Source organism: Malurus melanocephalus, unplaced genomic scaffold (assembly GCF_030028575.1).
Source record: "Malurus melanocephalus ecotype Western Australia unplaced genomic scaffold, MMel_1.1 scaffold_433, whole genome shotgun sequence".
Taxonomy (NCBI): domain Eukaryota; kingdom Metazoa; phylum Chordata; class Aves; order Passeriformes; family Maluridae; genus Malurus; species Malurus melanocephalus.
In genome coordinates, this window is record NW_026623665.1 from 206,684 (window position 1) to 228,524 (window position 21,841).

At 48.2% G+C, this 21,841-nt stretch overlaps 1 protein-coding gene across 2 annotated transcripts in view; it reads right to left on the minus strand.

Moving 5' to 3' along the window:
- Window positions 1-204: 204 nt before the first annotated feature.
- SEPTIN11 (septin 11) overlaps window positions 205-21,841 on the minus strand; it is a 39,486-nt gene continuing 17,849 nt past the window's right edge. Inside the window, exons 2-11 of one of the 2 annotated variants that reach the window (XM_057380015.1) lie at window positions 16,582-16,696; window positions 14,347-14,542; window positions 13,183-13,369; window positions 11,407-11,568; window positions 9,714-9,810; window positions 8,618-8,786; window positions 5,308-5,440; window positions 4,688-4,875; window positions 2,942-3,002; window positions 205-1,546 (exon numbers count right to left, since the gene is read on the minus strand). In XM_057380015.1, coding sequence (XP_057235998.1) covers window positions 2,969-3,002; window positions 4,688-4,875; window positions 5,308-5,440; window positions 8,618-8,786; window positions 9,714-9,810; window positions 11,407-11,568; window positions 13,183-13,369; window positions 14,347-14,542; window positions 16,582-16,696 — 1,281 coding nt within the window. In that variant the 3' untranslated portion in view covers window positions 205-1,546; window positions 2,942-2,968. The remainder of the gene's footprint in view (window positions 1,547-2,941; window positions 3,003-4,687; window positions 4,876-5,307; window positions 5,441-8,617; window positions 8,787-9,713; window positions 9,811-11,406; window positions 11,569-13,182; window positions 13,370-14,346; window positions 14,543-16,581; window positions 16,697-21,841) is intronic. The other variant, XM_057380016.1, reaches the window with a different exon arrangement.

A 21,841-nucleotide genomic window follows, 5' to 3' on the forward strand; every position in this document is an offset into this window, starting at 1 on the left:
GTGACTGTAAAAAACTCATGCAAACAACTCAAACGTCTTCATAACTCMAGATTTTAAAGGTGAGTTGCCAGAAGCCACAAGAACCAGAATTTCATTTTTCCAAACAACCCTGCGGCAAACCTATTGAACCTGATGAAAAATGCATAGTTGGCGAGTCCAGGAGGTTAAAAAGCCCAACCAAACAACCAAAATAACAAAAAAAAAAAGGATAAAAACGTCAACTATTTTATTTTCAGCTTATTTATCCATTTCTGCTGTCTGTCCAAGACATGGTATTTAGATATCCTCTTCCCAAAGCCATGTTTAAGCAGTGAGGATTAAAAAGCGAGACAACCCATAAGCTCACCCCCAAGCACACTTTCCAATCCAACACTTGAGGAAAAAGTGATAAAAAAGCGACAATTTTGCCTTTTCTTCGTCCACCGGAGAAATTCCATCCAGAACCAAGCAAACAGCTGTAGTGGGAGACTCAGGTAGGAAGAGTTTTGTTTAATGMAAGGGTTTAAGAGGGTTTAATGAAGGAAACAGGAGCAGAGGAAGTGCTGGCTGKGCACTGGCAGTGAAAGAAATCCAGGAGTCAAGCATGGCTCACCACTCCTTGGGAAGGAAGGGAAAGGCTCTGTCTAAAAGCCATGGTATGGAAAACACCCATTAAACAGAGCAGCAAATAGGGCCTGGCTTATCCTACATCCCCTTGSCATGTTCTAGGGACACTGAAAAGGACATTATTGCTGCTGCAGGAGGGCTGTGTGTCCAGGCACCTTCTCTCCCTGCAATTCTGGATCCCACACCCTTGCAGGTCTGTATTGAAGTTTGTGCAGGAATCCTCTTGGAAACTCCAAGAGTGTGCTGAAGGCTCTACCTCGCCCCCACAAGGATTGCTAAGCCTTGCTAAGATCCCACCCAGGATTTCCAGGTAGGATTTCAAGGGAGGTGCCAAAGGTTTGAGCTGAGCAGTGCAGGGAGAGCAGGGCTGGGGATGCTCCTTYCCCTCCATGAGCTGCAAAACCAGGCCAGGCAGGGCCAGGGCGGACAACAACAAACAGCAACTAAAACAAATTATCATGCAAATGTCACGGCATGCAGGGTCAGTTACACTGGGTTATCTACACACACCCCTCTCCCTCTCCCCGGCTGCAGCATCACATCAGCTCCCMAAGGAAGATGGGCCAGCCTAAACTCAGGTTTAGATGGGCTGGCTGGGACATTCCTACAGCCAGGGACTCAGCAGCACTGAGGACACCTGAGCCAGTCAATACCTGAGCTGCTGACATCCCCTCTGATTCAAACTGGGGGCCAAAAATAATTTACTGGTGATGGTTTTGGTGTCCCTCCACCCACCCCTGAACTTCCACTTGCATACAACCCTGCACCCAATCCCTCTTCTTTCTTGTTCCCACTATGTTATTAGATGAGTTAATAGTTATTCATGTTAAAAAATGGAAAAAAAAATATAAAAAGAAAACAGATGGCAGAGACACATTACTGCAAAAGCAGGTGAATGCAGGAACATCCTTGGCTCGACAGGCTTTATGTGAAGCTTGCACTGCAAGTTAAAAAAAAAGAACAAAAAACAAAAAAGTTAGCACTAATTGAACTCAAAATGCAAAAAAAAATAAAGCAAGCCAGGAGAGCCGACACCAGCAACCCGCTCCGGTGGGTGGGCATGCAGATGGATTGTGGAATTACAAAGAAATTCAACCTCAAGGCTGGGCTCTACTCCAGCCTATGACAAGCAAAAGTAAAAAGAAAAACTGGGGGGACAGAACTACTGACCAGCCAACCACATAAGCTGGCCCAGGTTACAGCCTGTCACTGCAGTGCTCGGTGGCTTTAGGGTTCMTTTTTCCACAGCTGGGACATGGCTGCAGGTGTCCCTTGGGTTATTTCCCATGGCATCCTTGCAGAAGGTAACTCAGGTATGTCTGGACACCAGGATGTCTCCAAGCACTTCAGCTTTCAGAACCAGATCCTTCAGACATCAATGAACCCTTCTTTTTACAGGGAGTTGGGCCAGGCCCTGACACGGGTGCTGCTTTGGGACCCAGCACGGCCCAATGGCCAGATCAGGTGTGTTGGGCTGGAAACTTACACAGAAAKGAAACTGAAAAAAGAAGTTGTACATTTGGTTTTCAGAAGAAGCTTTAAATAAAGCGAGCCAGAACCCAAACAGATGGTCCCAGCTCCTGGGGGGCTGTGGATGAGCAGCAACACAACGGCACATGCTGAGGCATGTGGCCATCTACCCAACAGCAGGCAAGCACAGAAGGCTGCTTGCTGCTCTGACTGGGTCTGCTGCCAGGAACTCTCTCACACTGGTCAGGTTGGAAGCACAGTCCCACCCCAAAACTGCAGCAGGGGCTGGGGCAGTGTGCTCAGCCTCACACTCAGGTGAGTGCTGGAATCTGTTCTGCAGTCACCCCTCCCTTCAGTGCCTGAGACACAGGCGTGCTGTCCCCAAACACTGCTGCCACCAGGACAGAGCCCCAACCATTTTAGATAAGAAAAGAGTATAAGCTAGAGAATTCCTGGGGGAATAATCTGACAATCAGGAAGGCCAAGCTCTCCCTCAGAGTCAGGCCAGCAGCAGATTTCACCCCGAGCCTTCCCTCCRTCATGCACAGCGCATTGGAAAGCCTCTGTTGTCCGAATTGGAAAATCTGATCCCACCTTGAGAAAAGAAAGTATTCCCACGAATTACTTTGTGGGGCATGGCAAGATTTCCTCTGGCAACTGCACAAGAAGCACCACAGGCCACGGCAGCAGAGAGAGAGGTTGGAAGCCTCAACTACACAAACTGCAGCTTCACATTAGAGAGCAAGGAGAAGCTTCAAGCCTTTAGAAAACCAAGGTGTGCTACGAGGCAGGAGCATCAGCACTTCCCTGTAAAGCCTCTGTTAGTAACTGTGACACCAGAGAACAACTGAAGCAGGTACAGCACCTGGCGTGGAGCCACACAAAGGACACACTAAAACACGGGCATGTTCCTCAAGGCTGGATTTCTGTGAATGCAGCAGCAAAGCAGAACCTGCGTTTGTCACGGTCACTGGAAACACCCTGTCTCACCCATGATGCTGGAACCAACTATCAAAAGGAACAAAATTCCCCACACCATTCTTGTACTGCACTGGTCCTACAGTTAACAGTTGAAAAAATGGAACTGCATAGTTCTTAAAAATATTACGCTTCCAACTCTGAGAGATGAGGAAAAGGGTCTTCAAAACTTTCTTCTTTTTAGGGAATACATCACCATGGCTGGATTTTCAGGTGAGAGAAGACAAGTGTTGCAGCCTATGTGCAGAAGGGTGTTTCAGCATGTCTGGACCCTAGCTGCTGACACTTCCTGGCTCCAGTGCCTGACACCCAGGGGTCTGTAGGGATCTCTCCCYGAGCAGAGCATGCAGCACACAGCTCCAGGATTCCAGAGGGGCTCACAGCCATGTCCTCAGCCTGCGTCGAGCAGCACGGCTCCATAGGAGCTACATCAATTTACACCAGCTGAGGAACCAGCCTGAGACCCTCCCCACCTTCCCCGGGCCAGAAACAACCAACACGGGGTGCTGAACCAGCAGCACAGACAGGGAACATGCAGCGAGTGGAAAAGCTCTAAAACCCCAGTGCATCTGCAGTACAGGTGCTGCCAAACAGCTCAGGCCAGCCTTGAGCTCCCAGGTTAGCAAGGGAAGTGTCTGAGCACATCCCTCCTGGCTTTTCCAGGGTGACAAATGGGTGTTTATCACCTGGGTTACTCTAAGGAATGTCCCCCTTCTGTCCCAGGCACTGAAAGCAGCGTGGAACTGTCATTTTCCCCCTTCTGTCCCAGGCAGTGAAAGCAGTGTGGAACTGTTATTTTGTGTGTGGGTTAATGCAGTGTTTTCCAGTGAGATTTGCTGCAACCCCAGCTCGACAGCTTTCCCAATGGCAGGTACCAGCTAAGCACCCTTAGCACAGGTGACTCACAAAGGACTTGCATGAGCACCYTCTTACTAGGAACGAAAAAGGATTACACTCCTAGGATACGAATATAAAATAGTAAAAAACAGTGCCATGATCTTGACTAAAAGGTAAGGGTTTCTTAGCTTATTATGTCAACTTGATACAACCACAAACGCCATTGAACTGCAATTACGGTACCATAGTAGTTTGATTGTCTATAAAAAAATACAAACTCAAAGCTTCATGTCTTTAAAGCGAGCTTCCAAGTAATCACTTTTGGCACTAACATTCCCCATGTAAAAATAACATGGTGGTTTTGGTTTTCTAATTTGCTTCTACTTACAACTATAACCTTAAGGAACGGGAACTGRAGAGTACCAGTGAAAGAAAGGACGGGTAGCAACTCCCTTAATAATTCTGGCTCAGGCAGATAAATCTGAGTCCAGAACATCCCACAGTTCCAGAAGATACTGAACAGATCACAAACCAAACCTCCACCATCCAATTGCTCTCCCACACCAGTCAGACTTGAACACAAAATCTGAAGGTACTCTTCTAGAGAAAAATTAAGATCATGTCCCTGACCCACCCTTTAGAAAAAAAAAATATTTTATTTGATCAGGCTGATAAAAGGCCTGCTTCCAGTCTGGTAACGGGGAAAAGCAAATACAGACATGCAGCAAGAAAGAAAAAAACAACCTCCCAAAACTTGTAACAAACCCTACAAAGGATGTGGATGACATCCGCTTACTTTTTCTTGTCCTTGTCTTTCTTGGTTTGTTGAGAACCTGCCTGCTGAGCCTGTGACTGTAATAGCTGAGCCGCCGCCTTCTTCTTTTGAAAGTTGCTCAGCTCTTCCTCAAGTTCCTTCTTTTTATCTTCCACTTTTTTCTTCTCTTCTTGGTGAGTCCTCTTTAGATGGTCAAACTTTTCGTGAAGCTGCCGGGACAGAGACAGTGAGAATTGGATGGGAAGAGAAGGATATTTCCAATGACTGGTAATGATGTCTCAAGTGTTTCTGCTGCCACTGAGGCTTCTCTGCCTGGATTCCAAACCATCAGCCTGATGGGTGAGAAAAGCCCCATAGCTGGCACTCACTGGCACACAGAGACATGGGAATTTGTGCTGCTGTGGGAATACAGAAGGTCTCTGGACACTTCCAAACCCTCACATTCCACCCTCAGTGCTCTGTAGCCAGGGRACTCTACCATGCTTGTGAAAAGCAAGGAAAGCACTGAGGGCTGCACATTTCTCTGTACCTCTGCAGCACAATGTGCTCCTCCAGGAGGGCTGAGGAACAGCTTCCTGCCCTAACAGGACATTTTCTGTAAACACCCTCACAGAGAGCYCTCTGAGTTACAATATACTCACATCCTTCTCTGCTTCCTTCAACTCTGCTTCCTTCTCCTTCACTCGCATGACAAACATCTGCCTCATTTCGTCCTCCTTCTTCTGGAGTTCGCCCAGGAATTCATTCCTCTTTGCTTCATAAGTCTCTTGGAGACTGTTAAAAACACACAAAACTCACTCAGAGCAGCATTTCAAGAACAGTTATGAGCGTCCAACCTTTGGAGACTTTAGCACTTACCTTGTCTTGTCACAAAATATGGTTGGAGGTCCCTGACTACACCAGAGGCACACTCACCTCCAGTGAAACCCATCCCAGTTTGCTAGGTGGCAGCAGTGGGAGACAAATGGGAAAGGAAAAGCTGAGCTTCCTGCTCAGGATCCTGCACATCACTCAGCAGGCAGGATGACTGTCCTCCAGAAGAAGCAGCCACTATGAAAATGCCTGCAGCAATCCCCGATGGCCTGTGATCCCTCTGAGTCACACCTCCTCCCTTTYCCCTCTGTTTGTCCCCAGTATCTTCATTCCAAGCACAAGATTTGTGCAGCAGACCCCGATGAAATCTGCCTCCGTGTAGTTCATGAAGCATGACACAAAGCAAAACTCATTTTCACTCCTCATTGCTAACGATTCATGTCAGGGGCTTGATTTAGATAAAGTCACCCTGGGAGTCTGCCCTTTCCAAACAATCAGAGGCTTTCCTCCTCCAAACAACCACATTACTGGATTCCTTCATTCCCCCTCTACTCCTTAGCATTTCCCCAGCACCGAGATAGGCAGTGAAGATTTGGGACACAAAATATGTTGCCCACGTACCTCTGAGATGTTTAAAGCCTCTTAGGAACTCTGGATATCAAATTCCTCTTTTGTTTCATTCCTTAAATGGATTTGGACAGCCCAGCCGTAATGATAGTGTGGGAATGATAACTATTTCCCCCAAGAGGYTTTTCTGAAAATGCATTTTTTAAATGAAAACTGCACTGAGGTCACRCTGACACGTTGCATCCATGTGCCTAAGGAACATTAACCATTGGGCCATCCTACTCCAAATAAAATCAATCTTTTGTTTCTCCTGGCCCCCTGTTGGGGGTTTTGGTGTCTTTTTTGTTGGTTGGGTATTTTTTTAGGGGGTGCRRTGTTGAGCTGGGGAACACAACTTGTCAGATTATCCTGGATCCTGTATTTAACTCTGCTAATTAATGGGCACTTCAGTTACTTCCTAAAATACTCCCCAGACAGGATGCCCAGAGCTGTTCTGGCATAGGACTGGCTGCCCTGGAGAAATCACACCATTCCACATGACCACACCAGCTTCCTACACATGGAAGCAAAAATACTGATTCTAAAAATGACAAAAATCCTTCTGTGGGAGAGCAGGGCAAGAGCCATTTTTGATTCTTAACTAAACCCAGAACCAGACCTCTCACAGCAGACAGACTTTAGGAGACTCGAAACAAAATCTCCCTAAAATCCAGTCTTGGATTTAATCCTCTGACTGTGGATGSTGAAACTTAAATTCCTAAGCCCTTTTGAAGGATCTGGCAAAGCCCGAGGGCAGGTGAGCTGCTCAGTGAGCACAAACTGAATCTGCAATTAGTGACACRCTGTGCTAGGGAGCAGCAGAGACTCGTGGAGTGAAAAGGAAAGCTCTGCACGCAGCACAGAGGATCTTGGATTGCAAAGCACTTCTTCCAAAGCTCAGCTCCAAAAACACAATGCCGGCTGATGGGCAGGCAGGAAAAGCCTGGCAGCAGTGAGAGGGGCAGGGGCTTCCTGTTAAATTGTCCCATGTTCAAAGCGTAATTCTCTGCTGCAGTGACTCTGACTTCCAGAGRAGCCAAGTTCTCAGAGAAACTGGCCTGGCAACTCCCAGGCTGCATGTGAAAAAAACAATGACAGCCCTAAGGAATAACAGTCCAAACCAACCGGGATCCCTGCAGCTTCTCACARGCAAAGATGACAAGGGAATTGGCTTTTAAGTACACAAACAGATGAACCAAAATTACAAGAGTAACTTGATTTCCCAACACGCCCCCACACACTGAAGGATGCCCTGGCAAATAATACCATTTTTAAAAGGAGTATTTTGAAAAGCTTAACCAGAGCAGCAGATAATCCAGCCCMCAAAGGACTCAGGACAGCAGAAGGGTGTCTGTACAGAGGACCCCATTTCTCAGAGCTGATGCTTGTTGGGATCCCTCCTGACCTCCTGCAGCCTGGCCATGCAAGGTGGGGGTCTCAGATATCATCAGTCCCCCTTTTCCACACCTCACACAAGTCTTTGCACAGCACCAATGGTTTGCTGGGACCTCCTGCCCTGCTCCCCATGGATCTCCCAGAGGATCCCTGCTCCTGGCTGATGCAAGCTGGCTGGAGAGCAGCAGTTCCTGTGGCTCCCAGGGCCAGGATGCAGGGAAAAGCATCCTTTTGATCCCTGGGCTCTGAGAGAACATCTCCCTCATTCCAGATATACATCAGCTTGGCCAAACAGCTTGGGATCATAGGTTTTGTTTGTTTATTGGAGGGAAAAGGCACCCWGAGTGAACTGCTCTGAACTAGCACGTACCAGATGGAGAAATTCTGTACATTTTCATTTCCTTTCTACTTATAGCTTGGTCAAAAGAGGCCTCGTGTACAGGAAGCAATGGAAATTCCTCAGATTCCTCCAAAGGAAGGGCTGAGCCCATCTTAAGCCATTGCTCTCCAGAAAGGAAATCCAATAAAGCTTCACACTTGGGCTTAGTAACAGAACTGGCTTGACTGATTCCAGCAGAGTTTCTGTGCTGCAGAAGAAGTGCAGCTGCATCAACTCAGCAAGTCAGAAATAAAAGCCCRAAGCAATGCCAACCCCTGTTACAGGGGCAAACCCCACTGGTGCACGGGAATTCTGTCTTCCTGGGGGCAGAGAGGAGTGTGAGATGCTGTAAAGCAGGGGGTGCAATTATTGGGGAAAAGCTGGGAAGGAATGGGAARCAGGAAATGAAAAGAGAAGACAAACATTCCCTCCCAAATTCCCACACAGCTGTTATCCCTGGCTAATGAGTTGGGCTTCAGACCAATAAAGCTGTCTGACAGAATGAACTATGTGTTTAGTAATCCACCAAACCTCAGGCATGWGACAGTGGTAACCTTCTCACAGCTCACCTTGGGCCAGTTGTGAAGAGCTCTAGAAGGCTCAAAAGAACATTTACCCCAGGATGTCCCCTTTGGTAACTCAACACACGGGCCATCTTCCTCTCAGCATGGACACGGCTGCACTTTTCCTGCCCAGGAATTGCAGGAGCAGAGCAAGCTGGCTGCAAAGCAAGCAGTGCCTGAGTTCCACATCCCTACCTGAAAGGTTTGCTGTCTGGATCCGTGTCCTTGAATCCCATCTCCTCCAGCTTGCAGCGCCTGTACAGCTCGTAGTGCCGGGTGTGYGTCTGCTCCCTCAAATCCTCCATGTTCACTCGGATCAGCATCTCCCGCAGCTTCACAAAGTCACAGTGGTTTTCGTTTTCAACTGCAAAAATGACAGAAWATCCCCAGAGAGAACGTTAAACGCACAGAGCTGGGTCCTGGGTCCCCCCTTTTCTCCGGATCTGGGCCCCAGAGTAGCAAGGCTCAGAGTTCTTCAAGCACACAAGCAGAACTCCAAATCAGCCCACACCAAAATGCCTTGYTGAACTGGGGCTGAAGCCATCCCACGCCAGCATGGGCTTGAGTTCAAGGCCTTGCACTGGATTTGCAAGATCTCTCTGTTGCCCATCTGTCACAGAGCTCCTATCTCCCCAATCCATTTTTGCACCAGCAAGGTGATGATCCGTTTGCATRCAGGATTTCACTTCCCACTCAAACCTACACAAAATCCTTGCGCTCACAGGGGCGCAAACAGGCAAAGTTGAAACTAAATCTCAGACTATCTGGTCCTAGTTTTCTGGGAACAGCAAGAACCCAGCAGGATACAGGATGAGCCCCAGACTTCCCAAACACATCAACATCTTTCCTAATTGCTTTTCCCAGTATTATCCTCTGGTGCATACAGCTGAAGTCCCTGAAGCTGCTTCAGGGTCAGCTGGTATTCCTGAGAAGCCAGAAAGCTTTGTGGAATTGCACTGTGAATGCTCCCCTGCAGCTTCCTGGGCCGTTCTCCAATGGGATACAACTGAAGCCACAAAGAGACCATCACCATCTGAATCCTGTACTTCCCAGAGCTGGTTGGAAAGCAAGGATYAGCTCTGTATTTCTGGCAGCTTCAGTAAAGCCTGGGTTGCAAACAGAACCCTGGGCAAACTCTGCCCTCCTGCAGGAAGGAGCTTTTGGCTCCATGTTCAGATCTAAGTTGTGCTTTCTCAAGGCAGATTTTGGTAAGGGCCATCCAGAGATCAATATCTCTCGGATGAGAACGGGACAGGATAAGAAGGCCTTGTTTGTGCCTTTGGTAACATACCCTGCACGACACCCCAGGGGTACTGCCTGGCTTTTGCCATCTTATTGCCAATCTTCACTTCTTCAGTACTGCCAACCACGGCAAAAGGAAGGTGGACCTACAAAACAAAAGGACAATGAGGTCGGGCATTTCCWTTGCTGCCTTGCCAGGGACTGTTTCTCAAGAAAGCTGTTTGCTGTGACAAAGTTGTTTAAATGCCTTTGCAATTCATCTGGTATTTTAGGAAGACCAACAGGACAATCTGGATGAGAAACYTGATCAGACTTCAAGCCCAAAATTCTGAACTCCTAAAAATACAAGATGTATACATATTTTCCATTTAATTACAAAGCACTACTGTCGTAAGCACAGAACAAGTCTTACAAACTGGAASTGAATTTGAACACTGAGAAAAAAGAACCGTGAAACAACAAAAAAGAAAATAAAGTATGTGTTCTCAAGGAAGGCAAGCTAAAAATTCAGGGGGATTCTGCTGCCACAAAGAACTGCTAATGCTTCCTCTTAAAAAGGGCAGAGCTGTGAGCAAGGGGAAGAGCGGAGCTGACCCAGCCCTGGGCTGACACGTCTGAGTCATGGAGCTCTGCTCTGTCCAGGTCTCTCCRTGGGTGTGGTGGTGACAATCTGGGATCTACTCCCAGAAGTGTGGCTGCTGCCAGGACGAGCTGGCCTCAGCTGCCAGCCCAGCCCCGTGGAACTGTCCCTGCATTAACAGCATCCAAAGGGGCTGGGACGAGATCTGCCAGCGGAGGCAGTGACAGCCAAGCCGGGTCACAGGCTGGGTGGGAGGGGAAGGTGTCAGGGCACAGGAGATGGGATTATCTGGCAAAGGGGTTTTTCAGCAGCCAGGCTGACCTGAGGAAGGCAGAACACTGCACACAATGCACCCATGAAGAGCCACATCCCTTCTCTGTGCCAGKTGCTCAGAACACAGACAGGGTAGAGAGAGGCAATGGGGAGCTTTGGAGAGGCTCRAACATCCAGTTGGATGAGATAATTGCCCATCTACAAGCAATTGAGCACGAAAATTCACAACAGTCTTCAAGTAGCAAAGAAATAGCTTAATCTGAGTGCACTTGCTTTAGGATTGGCACATCCTCTTGGGGCCAAACAAGGCGTCACCGCCAGCAACCCTGAGCTCAGATTCCTCCCTTCACCCTGAGTCAGGCCCATGGCAAACAGCTGCTTCCCTTGGTAACCAGCACTAAAATATTTGGTCTAGTCCAGCCCTGAGTGCCCTCGAATTTCATCCCACTGCTAGAGGAAGGGGAAGGAGGTGAAAGCCAGAGCCACTGATGGCCAYGGGCCCTGTGGAGAGCTGGAACATCAGTGCCGGTGCCCCACTCCCACCGGAAACCAAAACAAAGGCAGCAGTGAATCACCCCCACCAACCAACGAGTGGTCGTTTGGGACAGGAAAGCCAAACCTCAGTTCTCTGCCCTGACCGCCTCGGGGCCCTGCCTTCCATCCTCTTCCTTTCCTGAGACGGGAATATTGCAACAGGGGAAGGATATGAAAACTGCTCAGAGGAGAAGGGTTCGTCACACAATGAAACACAGCAGAGCAGGTACCTGCAGACCCTAAAATCTTCTGGCCAGGCTGATGTCTGTGCTTAGACTGCAGTTTTAAAGCCAAATAAAACAGCATAGCCATCGAGGACAGGCCCACACAAACCAAGGGAAGCAAGACAACWTACACTCATGGTGGCATTGATCTCRGCCACCGTCTCCTCGTCGGTCGGGAACTGGTAGATCTGCACGCCGTTGCTGACCAGCTCRCTCATGATTTTACTCTTGAACTTGTGCAACTCATTTTTTGCAATGGTGTCAGCCTTGGCAATGATGGGGATGATGTTCACCTGCAAGACAGGACAGCATAAATTGTGTCATTGGGAGAGGACAGAGCAGGACATGCAGCAACAGCCCTGAAGTGCCACCAGCCAGCACCACCTCAGACAGGATTTCCAGGCAGCAGTGATGAAGGCCTTAGAAAGAAGTCAAATGCAATTTGGCAACATGCTATTTCCTGTCCTGTCGTATTCCCCTCCTCATCCGAGTTGGCTGGACAGGAAATGCTGTCACAGATTATTACGAGCTGCTCCAAAAATGAAGAAAGGAAATGACCATCTCTGCACATCCCCTGGCGCCGCAGCGGGCTGGATTACCGTGGGAGCCACGCTCAGACAGCAGCCTGTCACAGGCCTTGGCTCAGGGGGTGTCACCAGGGACACTGGAGGGGCAGCAGAGCTGCTGTCACCCCACAGAAGGTGGAGCAGATGGTCCCTATCCAGCCCTGTGACACACAGGACAGGGGCTGGCAGTAACACAGGCACACTTCCCCCACCTGTGTGCCCTCACGTGCCCCCRGACACCGCTGCACTGTGGGACCAGGGCTCACTCCACCCTGCACAGCTCTCAGATGAAACATCAGTTACTGACTCTCTTCCCGAGATAGGCTGCTGGCAAGGATAAAGATCCTGCCTTCTTTCCCTTTCTCTTCCCTCCAGAGGGACAGTTTCTGCTTTTGATCTTGCAGGATTTGCTTTTCCCTGCAACAGCAGACAGAAATYGTACTGAGGATAACAGCGATATCGACCTATATGGAGGGATTTTAACTACAGTACTTGAAAATCCTCTTCTATTACATCACTTAATTCTGTTTGGAGTTATTAAATCCCCCTTGGCCAAAAGATAGAAGAGGAATGTCAATTAGCTCACTTGGGATAAATCTCTATAACCTTATTTTCAGCTGAAGAGGGCAGGGAACCTTCTCGATCACCACATAAAACCCAATCGATTGGCCTCTCTAGGAAATAAAGAACCACTGTCATCACTGATGCCCTGCAGAATCAGGATCCAATGAGCCAAAGGTGCACGGTGGGCTGATTTAAATTGCTTAATCATGATGAAAAGGAGCACAGAAAAGGCTCAGTTTAGCTACTCAAGSTCTGCATTTGTACCTCTTTTATTTTTCCTAGAAGAGGTGACATGTCCTTTAAACCATGGTTTAAACCAAGCCYATAAGGATACCTGGAAAAGCAGATGCCAAGTAACATATTTATTCARATTCTTATTTATGCTGTTACAGCCAGAACACCACCACATTTGCCATAGCAGATCAAATCACTGTTTTTGTCTAGCTGGATGTGGTCTGAGCAAGCAGACCCAGCATTTCCATTTGTTTTTCACTGATTAGAAAGACCTGAACTGTCTTTATTGACTTTATAGCTTAGCTGGGGAGCACGTGGCCAAGCTCCCTACCTGAGGTAGGGATGGAAAAGAGTAGGAGTCCAAATTCTCAATAAATCTCTGCAGCATGTGAAGCAGAATAATGACCYGTTATAGCAGCTCCCCCAAGGTACACTTCTCACACTTTTCATCTGCAATTCTCCCCKACTAAACCCAGATTTTCCTCAGCAGATGGCAAGGTAATAAAAGCACCACAGGGCCATGGTGACACAGGCAGTGAGTACCTTACTGTCGAGCTTCTTCATGGTGACCAGGTCCAGGGATTTCAGCGAGTGTCCGGTGGGAGCGATGAAATACAGGCAGGCGTGAATCCGCGTGTCGTGGTAGTTGAACAGGGACCGCTTGATCTTYAGCTCTTCCTGCAGGTAGGCTTCGAACTGTGCGTCGATGTATTCTACTATGGGCTTGTAGCTGGGGAGACAAGGCACAGAGAAAACCAGGAGTTGGTGCTGGCACCACAGGGGCCACTGGTGGACACTCAGGAAGCTTCAGGGGTGCTCTGCATGTTCCAGGACCGGCCCCACCGACCTACAGTCCCTCCATCACAAGGGTCTGTTCACTTGGTGCACAGGGAAAGTCTAACAGATATGACAGCCCTGAATTTTCAGTGCATGGAAACCATACAAGATTGCTACCCTGAAAACCACGGTATTTGGTAGTCTCTCCACTAAAAGTCTCATCTGCTGCTCAGCCAGTTGCACTGAAAATCACTCAGTATAAGAAAATTTAAGCATGAAACCATCATCTACCCTCTAGTTTGTCCAAAAGCTCGCCACTTTAGAAGAGGGAAGGGAGAGTCACAAGGTAAGAGGGACTTTGCARGAAAGGAAGCCTGTGAGCAAAGCTCAGAAGACAAGTGCACCCTTTGTGGACTTTGATGGGTCCATTTGGAGAAACAAAAAAGCTCCTTTAGTGTAACATGGCCTGAKGTGATTAACTGCTTGTGCTTCTGGAAAGAAAACTGCTCCATGTGTTCCYTCTCCACCAAGGGCAGCCTCATGGATATCACTAGGTGGGTTTGTAAAATCACTGCTGCTCTGGCTTCTGGAAACCCCAAAAACCTCAGAGACATGTTGCAAAGAACGCAGAAAGGCTCCATATTGGGAGAAATATTAGAAAAAGCCCAATAAAAAACAGGGAGTGAAGGAAGACTGGGAAACCTCGAACCAGGAGCACAGAGAAAATGCCACCCACCACAGCCAGGACACAGCAGGAGAATGAAAGCTCTCCCTAAGCCCTGCTGCTCCAGGACTGCCTTCTCTCCACAGGGTTAGGCAGGAGCAGCATCACTTCTGGGATCAGGAAACACTCCAGAACAGCGAGGGACACAGAGACTGACTCTGGAGCACATCAGTGYCAGGATCCCCTCCCGGCAGAGCTGGCTTTACCTGTCATCCTTGTTGATCTGATCACCAAAGCCCACCGTGTCGACAATGGTCAGCTTCAGCCGGACGTTGCTCTCCTGGAGCTCGTAACTCCGCGCTTTCAACCTCACGCCGGGCTCGTTGTGCGTGGCGGGCTCGCTCTCGAACTTGGTGTTGAACAGAGTGTCCATCAGCGTGGATTTGCCGATGCCGGTTTCACCTGAGCACACAGAGGRGGTGTCAGGGGRTCCCAYTGCCATCCCTTACCTGTTGCTCTGAGCCATTCACCAGGTTAAGAGTTATTCCACTTGGGTGGCAGTGGAATTAGGCTACATGCACAGATAATCCCTGCGGGAACAGATGCCTTTGGAGACAGTCCCCATCTTCACCAGTGCCCCAGGACTGACATGGGAACTTWCTTTATGGAAGCAACTTGTAAATTTTCTTAACTCTGTGTCTGATTCCCTCATTTTATTTTGTTTCAGCCTTTTTAAGGCAGTATTGCTGTTTCAAGAAAGCCACCTAAAATTCATGGTGCAACTTAGGCAATAAAAATCTGAGACAGAGAAACATATAAGGAGCTCTTATAAAAAAATAGCACGCTGCTTAAACACCAACTTTTTAAACTATTACACTTTCACTAATCCCCAGTGCAATAAGTAACATGGATGAAAGCATTAGCCTAAATCCCATTTTTAAGTCCAAAGTGTTTGTTTAGCAATTACACTCTCAAACAGCTATTGCTACCCATGCTGTGAGCAGGGGTGGGCTGAGGCAACTCACATGGAAAGCCAAATCCTAAACTGATGGCACAGACTGCTCATGGCTGAAGCTGCAAATTTTAGGGAGCTCCTGATGTGAACTGCTGCATGCTGTGCCAGATAGGCTCTGCAGCATTTCACATCTCAATTAAAAAGTTGTACTACACCAAAGTTAATAGTCTCCTCTTTCAATTCACAATTTTAAACAATATTTTTTTCCAAGGGTGGGATTTCTGATCCTTGGCCAACTGCAGCAGTTTGTGTGAAACTTTAATATGGGGTGAAAATCATTGGACGGGCACATTTCACAAGGAGAATAAGAGGTGGATCAAATTGCTAATGGAGACATATTAAGYCACACTAAGAAAGGCATATTTACTGCAAGAGAGAAAGGCAATTAATTTATGCCATTTTGATCAAAGAGCTGCCTGCTAATCGGGCTGTTCCCTGCTGGATTGAAATGGTTTCATGCTGCTACGAGAGTCACGTGAGGGTTGGGAGCTTGAGTGTGCAGAAGAGCAACTGTTCTCTTATCTCCTCTTTTCACAGGCAAAGCTACAGAGAGGAGTCGAGTTTGCCAGATTTCTTTTCAGGCTGCTCACAGAAATTCTCAATTTGCTGTAGAAAAATCACAGTCAGAGGGTTGTGGGGTTTTTCCAGCTAATTAATGTGACTAATTAGAAGGGACAATACTCCCTTCACAAAGGCTTAAGTGAACAATGAATGGAAAGATGATGTTTGCAGCCTGCACTGCCAAGCTAAGAGAAAAACCCAGCAGTTTTGTCCATTTACAGAACCACATTCTGGGTCCACTGACAAGTCAAAGCTGGCTTGGCTCACAGCTCCCTGGGGCTGAGCAGTGCATTTCCAACTGTGGAGTATCCACATGGCACCAGGACAGCAGCTACCTCCCTACAGCCAAGAGAAGATGCTGCCTCCTCGTATTTYACCCCCTGAATAATTTGGGAGAAGTAACTCAGGCTACAAAACCAACTTTCAGCACTCAGATTAAATACAGCGGAGGACAGGTGACAGGCTTTGTTCCCCAGCACATCATCTGGAGACTAAAAATGGCATCATTTCCAACGGGAGAAACTAAGAATGGAAGGAGACAGGCAAAGCCTGGAARGGAAGGAATGCAAGTTGCTGAGAAGCACCCTCCACATCCAACCCAGAGAARAGCAGATTTAAGTTCATGTTGTGAACATTTAGTTCCCGAGTTAGCTCAGTTTTCTTATGGGCAGCCTTTGGGGAAAGCAGAACCACWGGATGATCAAAGGGATAGATTTTAACAGCTAGAAATTTCCATGCTTTGACTCAGGGGGCAGGGCAGAGAAAAGGGAAAGAGGAATACTAGATTTCACCGTGGAGCTGCTCTGGGAAGACAACTGTCACTTCCYTGCCAGTGTGGTCCCYGGTGGCTCTGCCWTGCCCTGGGCACAGGGAGAAGGTGARAATGTGGAGCTGTGTCCCCTGAGGGCACAGCAGGGTGACATACCCACGCAGAGGATGTTGAAGCAGAAGCCCTGCGATGTTGACTTGTTGACCAGCTGGTCCGGGAGGCTGTCRAAGCCCACGTGGCCAGACAGGGACAGGTTCCTGAGGTCATCGTTCTGTAACACCCAGAAAAAAAAGCATTGAACAGGTCTGTCAGGAAAGGAGCCCTGTCAGAACTGCATTAAGGACACGGAGGCTTTTGGGACACAGGATCTGTGTCTTGGGTTTTCCTCCCAAACACACTCTCCTTTTCCTTCTATCTATCTCTGCTGTGCGGCTCAGGAGCTAAAATGTCCCCAACCCTAAGACAGGCAAACACCACCACACTGGTTCTCCATGCCTGTCAATAATAAACCATGATTCTTTACCAATTTGCAACACCCAAATGCTGTTCCTGAGACCCCAGAATCCCAGACCCTTAGGGTTATCCTAAGATTATTTAGGCAGACACCTGGARAAGAGAGGAACACAGTCAGAGCTGTAAGCTGACCATTTCCTGTTGAGCTGGTGAACTCCTCCTGTACAGCTACCCAACCTCCCAGTTCAAAACTTCCCCAGCAGCGTGGGAAATTGCYCAAAGTTCCCAGTGAGGCTGGCTCTCACAAGAAGCACACTGAGGAGTCACACAGGTGGTGATAAGGCCCTGCTTGCAGCTCCAAAAGCTATTTTTGACAGAAACCTGTGCAGGCGAGCAGAGAGCCAAGGTAATGCTCTCCTTGGGAAGAAGCAGCTCTGTCCTGCCAGGACTATGAGAGAAATGCAAACACTCCTGCCCTTTTCCTGCAATCCTTCAGCATGGCCACAGCTGACACAGCTCAGATAGCAACAGTGCCTCCAGAGCCAGCTAAAACTCTTTCCAGCTTTTCCAGGCTCTGACAGGAAAGGAAAAAAGCAACCGCGCTGCTCTGCCATGCCTTGGTTTACAAATAACCTSATCTGACACGAGGTGAGGAAGCAGGGCACCGTTCCCAGCATCTCCTGCGTGATCTACAAAGCCCCTGGTGCCACCTCTGCGTGTCCTCAGCAGGAAAAGATGCCAGGCCAGGCAGCCCAGAGGTGCCAGTCACCCCTCGTGACCTGCTCTCCTCCTYGGCTGCTGACAACATCCAACACCCCAAAGCTGTTCTGTGGAAGGTGAGGGGTTGAGCACGGACCTTGCAGAAGGAAGGTTTGAAACAATCCCCAGATTGTATTTGGAATCTCCCACAACAGCTGTATGGCAGTCCACAGAGAAGTTCAGAAAAACAAGCTGGCCCAGTTACCTCTTCCCTGGCAAGTCACAGTTATGCCAAGGTCATGAGCACASTAAAACAAGCAAACAAAAAAACCCCACAAACTTGGTAGACCAAGAGCAGCTCTGCTGTTATTTCACAACATTCTTCTCCTAACGTTTGTTGCCCTTAACTTGGAAGATACTAACCTTTCTCTAAACCCAAACATTTCCAATGGAGTCCCTCCACCACAATAAATACCCACAATAAATTACAGCTGTGGGCAGCCTCAGCATGGTTTAAAGATGCTGGAAGCACMAGCTTCTTTCCACAAAATCAGGGGGCTTTGGACCAGACATGGACAGCTCTTTTGTAGTTAAAGTAAGAGCCAGAAGCAGAGGAAGACTTCCCACTCTCTGCACAATTGCTGAGGTGCACCACTTCCCTCCTCAAAACAGAACGGACCAGCCACCAATTGCAGGGAGAAACAAGTTACATCTGGGATGAGTGTTGATGCAAACAGACTCAGACCTAAAGAAATACAAAAATTCCCTGAGAAATGCAACATGTCCAAGCGAAAATGTCACAGTCTGTGCCAAGGAGTGTGGGCAAAGAGCTCCTTTCTGCCCTGCTGACACACAGAGCCTGACACCTGTGTGAGATACCTGAGCTTTGTCTTAGCATCTAAACCAGGCTTGTCCATAGGTAAATGCCAATTTACCAGCCTGTTCACCTCCATCCCTCTGTGTACTGGGAGCTCCTCACCAGCACCACACTGCAGAAGCCAAAGGTGATAAAGAGATGCCACCTCCTTCACTCAGGCTRGGTAAAGAAAAACCACACAGAAAGACCATCACCTCATTCATCCACAACAGTGATTTCMCTGGAAAAGGCCCTGGGATTGATGTATGATGTGAATGGGTTAAATGAAATATTTATAACRTTCATATTTTTAAAAAAACAGTGGGTTTGGTTTATGATCAAGTGAAGGGAGCTCAGAGCAGATAAGAAAGCAGCAAGAACCCATGACTCACAGGCTTCACACAAAGTGGTGGGTGCTGAACATCTCTCAGCACAGCACCAGTATCTCTTTCCCTGATATATTTTGGGAAAGCAAGTAGTGCCTCATCATCAGTTGCTCAGCAGGAACAGGAGTTAGACTCATCTCTTGCATCTGTGTCAGTTATTTTTGCTGCAGACCTTCTCTGGTTTATTTTCCTCCCCTTGCTTTTTTCTTTTTTCTTTTTTTTTTTCCTGAAAGTGGCAAACAACAACAGTGGAATAAACAAAAACTATTTCTGCACTTTGCAATGCCAAGTATTTTTCACAGGCTGTGCTGCACAACAGGAGACAAGAGTAGCCTGATATCTGCTCAAAACATCAAAACACTCGTGAAAAGATCAGAGGCCCGAGGCACAGGCAGAGATGAGACACAAACCCAAGCATCCTCCTCCCTCAGTGTTCCCAGGATTCAGCACAATTCCCCGAGTCGAGCAGACACAGAAAACGGGAGCAGTTCTGTACAAGGATCACAGATAAACATTTTAGAGGAGGCAGGAGACCCAAAAGAACTCGATTTCTACATCTCTTCATGCACACACACACAAAGCCAGTTCTGCAGCATGCAGATGGCCTTGGAAAGCTGACACATTTTTGGGGGAGCTGCAGGCTGCTCCTTTCCAGAGGAAAGAGATGTGCACGCTGCATAACCACTTACCACTGCAGGCAGGCCTCTCCCCTCACTTTCTATCTATCTTCAAGGGGATAGTTTTATCCACAAGGAAARGAAGCCTCTGCTGGAGAGCAACAATCCTGATTGCTCAGGGTATCAGCAGCAGAGCAGGCGAGTGATTCACGCTCTTGGTCTGGCAGAACAGAAGTGTTGTAGCAACAAGAGGGTGCTAAGTCAGATGGCCCTGCCTCTCCCGCTTCGAATTGCCATGACAAACTCCCGAGCACAGTCAGGGGGCTGGGTCTGATCCCAGTTGAGTCATCCCACTGAGAAACGGGCATCTCCAGCTGAAGAGCAAAGGCTGACATGGCCCCTGCTCCACCCCASAGCCCCTGTGTGCACCAACAAGCCACAGAATGCTACAAGCATTGATTTATTCCTCCTYAGAGGAAGTCAGCAGTGCTGCTCAGGTGCTTCAGCCCAAGTGGAAAGGTATCTCATCACCCTGCCTCACTGCCTTCTTCCCAAGTGCATCCCTCATTTCCCCTCCTAAGATGAACAGAGCTCAGCACAACTCCTCCTTTTCCCCAGCACTGTACCTAAACATACTCCTGGATTAAAACAACTTCTCAGGAGTCATGCACAGAAACACAGCCCTAGGAGATGCCTTGGTAACCACAGACAAGTGGCAGTGTCTGACCTCTAACAAGCACAGAGCCAAGCAGCTCTCCCTGCTCCCAGCTTCAGGATCCATGGACAAGATCAGCATGGGTAAAACTGCAKCTCCACAGACACCTAGAGAGATCAGCCAGTATGCACCAGATGTGCTGCTAGACTTGGGTGTCTGGATGTTCTCACATGTCAGAGAGCTTAAGACATCCCAAAAGCAGTCTTTATTTTTAAACTCTTCTTTAAGACACTCCTGTCTCCTTTACTGAACCTGAGATTACAGAGCATGGCTTCCCTCCCTCTTTCTCATACTATCCTTGAGCAGAAAGCGATTCTGAACATCCAGAGTTACGTGCTAAYCCCTACAAAAACTACACGAACAAATAAATGCTTGTTTCTTGGGAAAGATGCTGATCATTTGACTTCTCATTGCGGARAGCCCTACAAGGCATCCCACAGTCGATATTTCTTGGATCAACAACAATCTCTGAGCTGCTGTTATCACAGCTGCTGGTTTTAACTGCAGCAGGGGAAGGGAAGGGAAGGGAAGGGGTAAGTTAAGCAGAGACAGGCCCCCAGAGACACAGCATCTCCTACCTACCATCACTATACAGAGACTGATTGTCAGGAACCCAYGTCCCAGTACTCTTCATTTAAAGAGGGGGAAAACGCCTTGCAAAAGACAAGAAAGGGTTTGCAGTCTCAGAAACCATCTCTTTTAGACCTCTTTTTTCACACACCTCCTGGTGACAATGGATTCATAGGTCAAGCACTGCTGTCATGGATGCTCTGTGGCAAACAGTGGCTTTGCCTGGATGGGAATCAGTGAAGCTATATAAAACAATTCAGCTGATGAGGCACGTGCAAGGAGAGTCAGCTCATTCCTCCCAAGCCACAAGGGCTTGGCARAGCCAGCAGGAATAAAGAGAAAGTTATTCTCCTCACTGGAGTCAGGAAAAGTACATCTGTGTGTGGATGGGGAGCTGGACATAAAAGGTGGGTCCTGTGTCACTCCTCCAGAAGCAGCACAAAGCAGAGTTGTGTCCTTATGCTTCCAAAAGCATCTGTCAGCTGACTGGAGATAAAGCAAARTTGCTCCTCTCCTGGGCAGGGAAAAAGCCCCACTCCCATCCCAAAAGGCCAAGCAGAGAGGTCCACAAGGACACCTGTATTGTCCCAGTCTCCAGTCTGTTCTCCTTGCTCAGGATTCAAGCATGATGGTGGCTATTCCCCAATCCAAGCAAGCTCCTGGCTGAGCCCCTTTTCCTTTAAGGCTGCTGGCRAAACACTCCCCTTGGGCCCCTCCCAGCCCACTGCTGCTGGCRGCTGGGGGTCAGCTTCACACGGCCTCCCAAGAGTTAAAGAAAACAAAAACTAGCCTCAAATTCAAGAGGGGGAAAAAGGCTGGTATGCAAAATATTGAGCTCAACCCCAAATATGAGGCAAGCGTTCAGTTATTTGAGGCCACACAACTTAGGAGGCAACTTCAAGAAATCCTAAAAGCTTTTATTGTTGTCATCAGCTCAGACCAGCAACATTTTTGACCCATTACTAGGTCAAATCATCTTAGATGCTGCATCCAAAGCCAGGCACCTCAGGGATAGTTTAGTCTGCTCAGATAAAAAAGCAGCTCAAGCAAGAGCAGCAAGCACAGAAGCAAAGAGACAGATCTATCCCTCTCCCAGGGTTGAACCCCAGAGTGGTGTCCC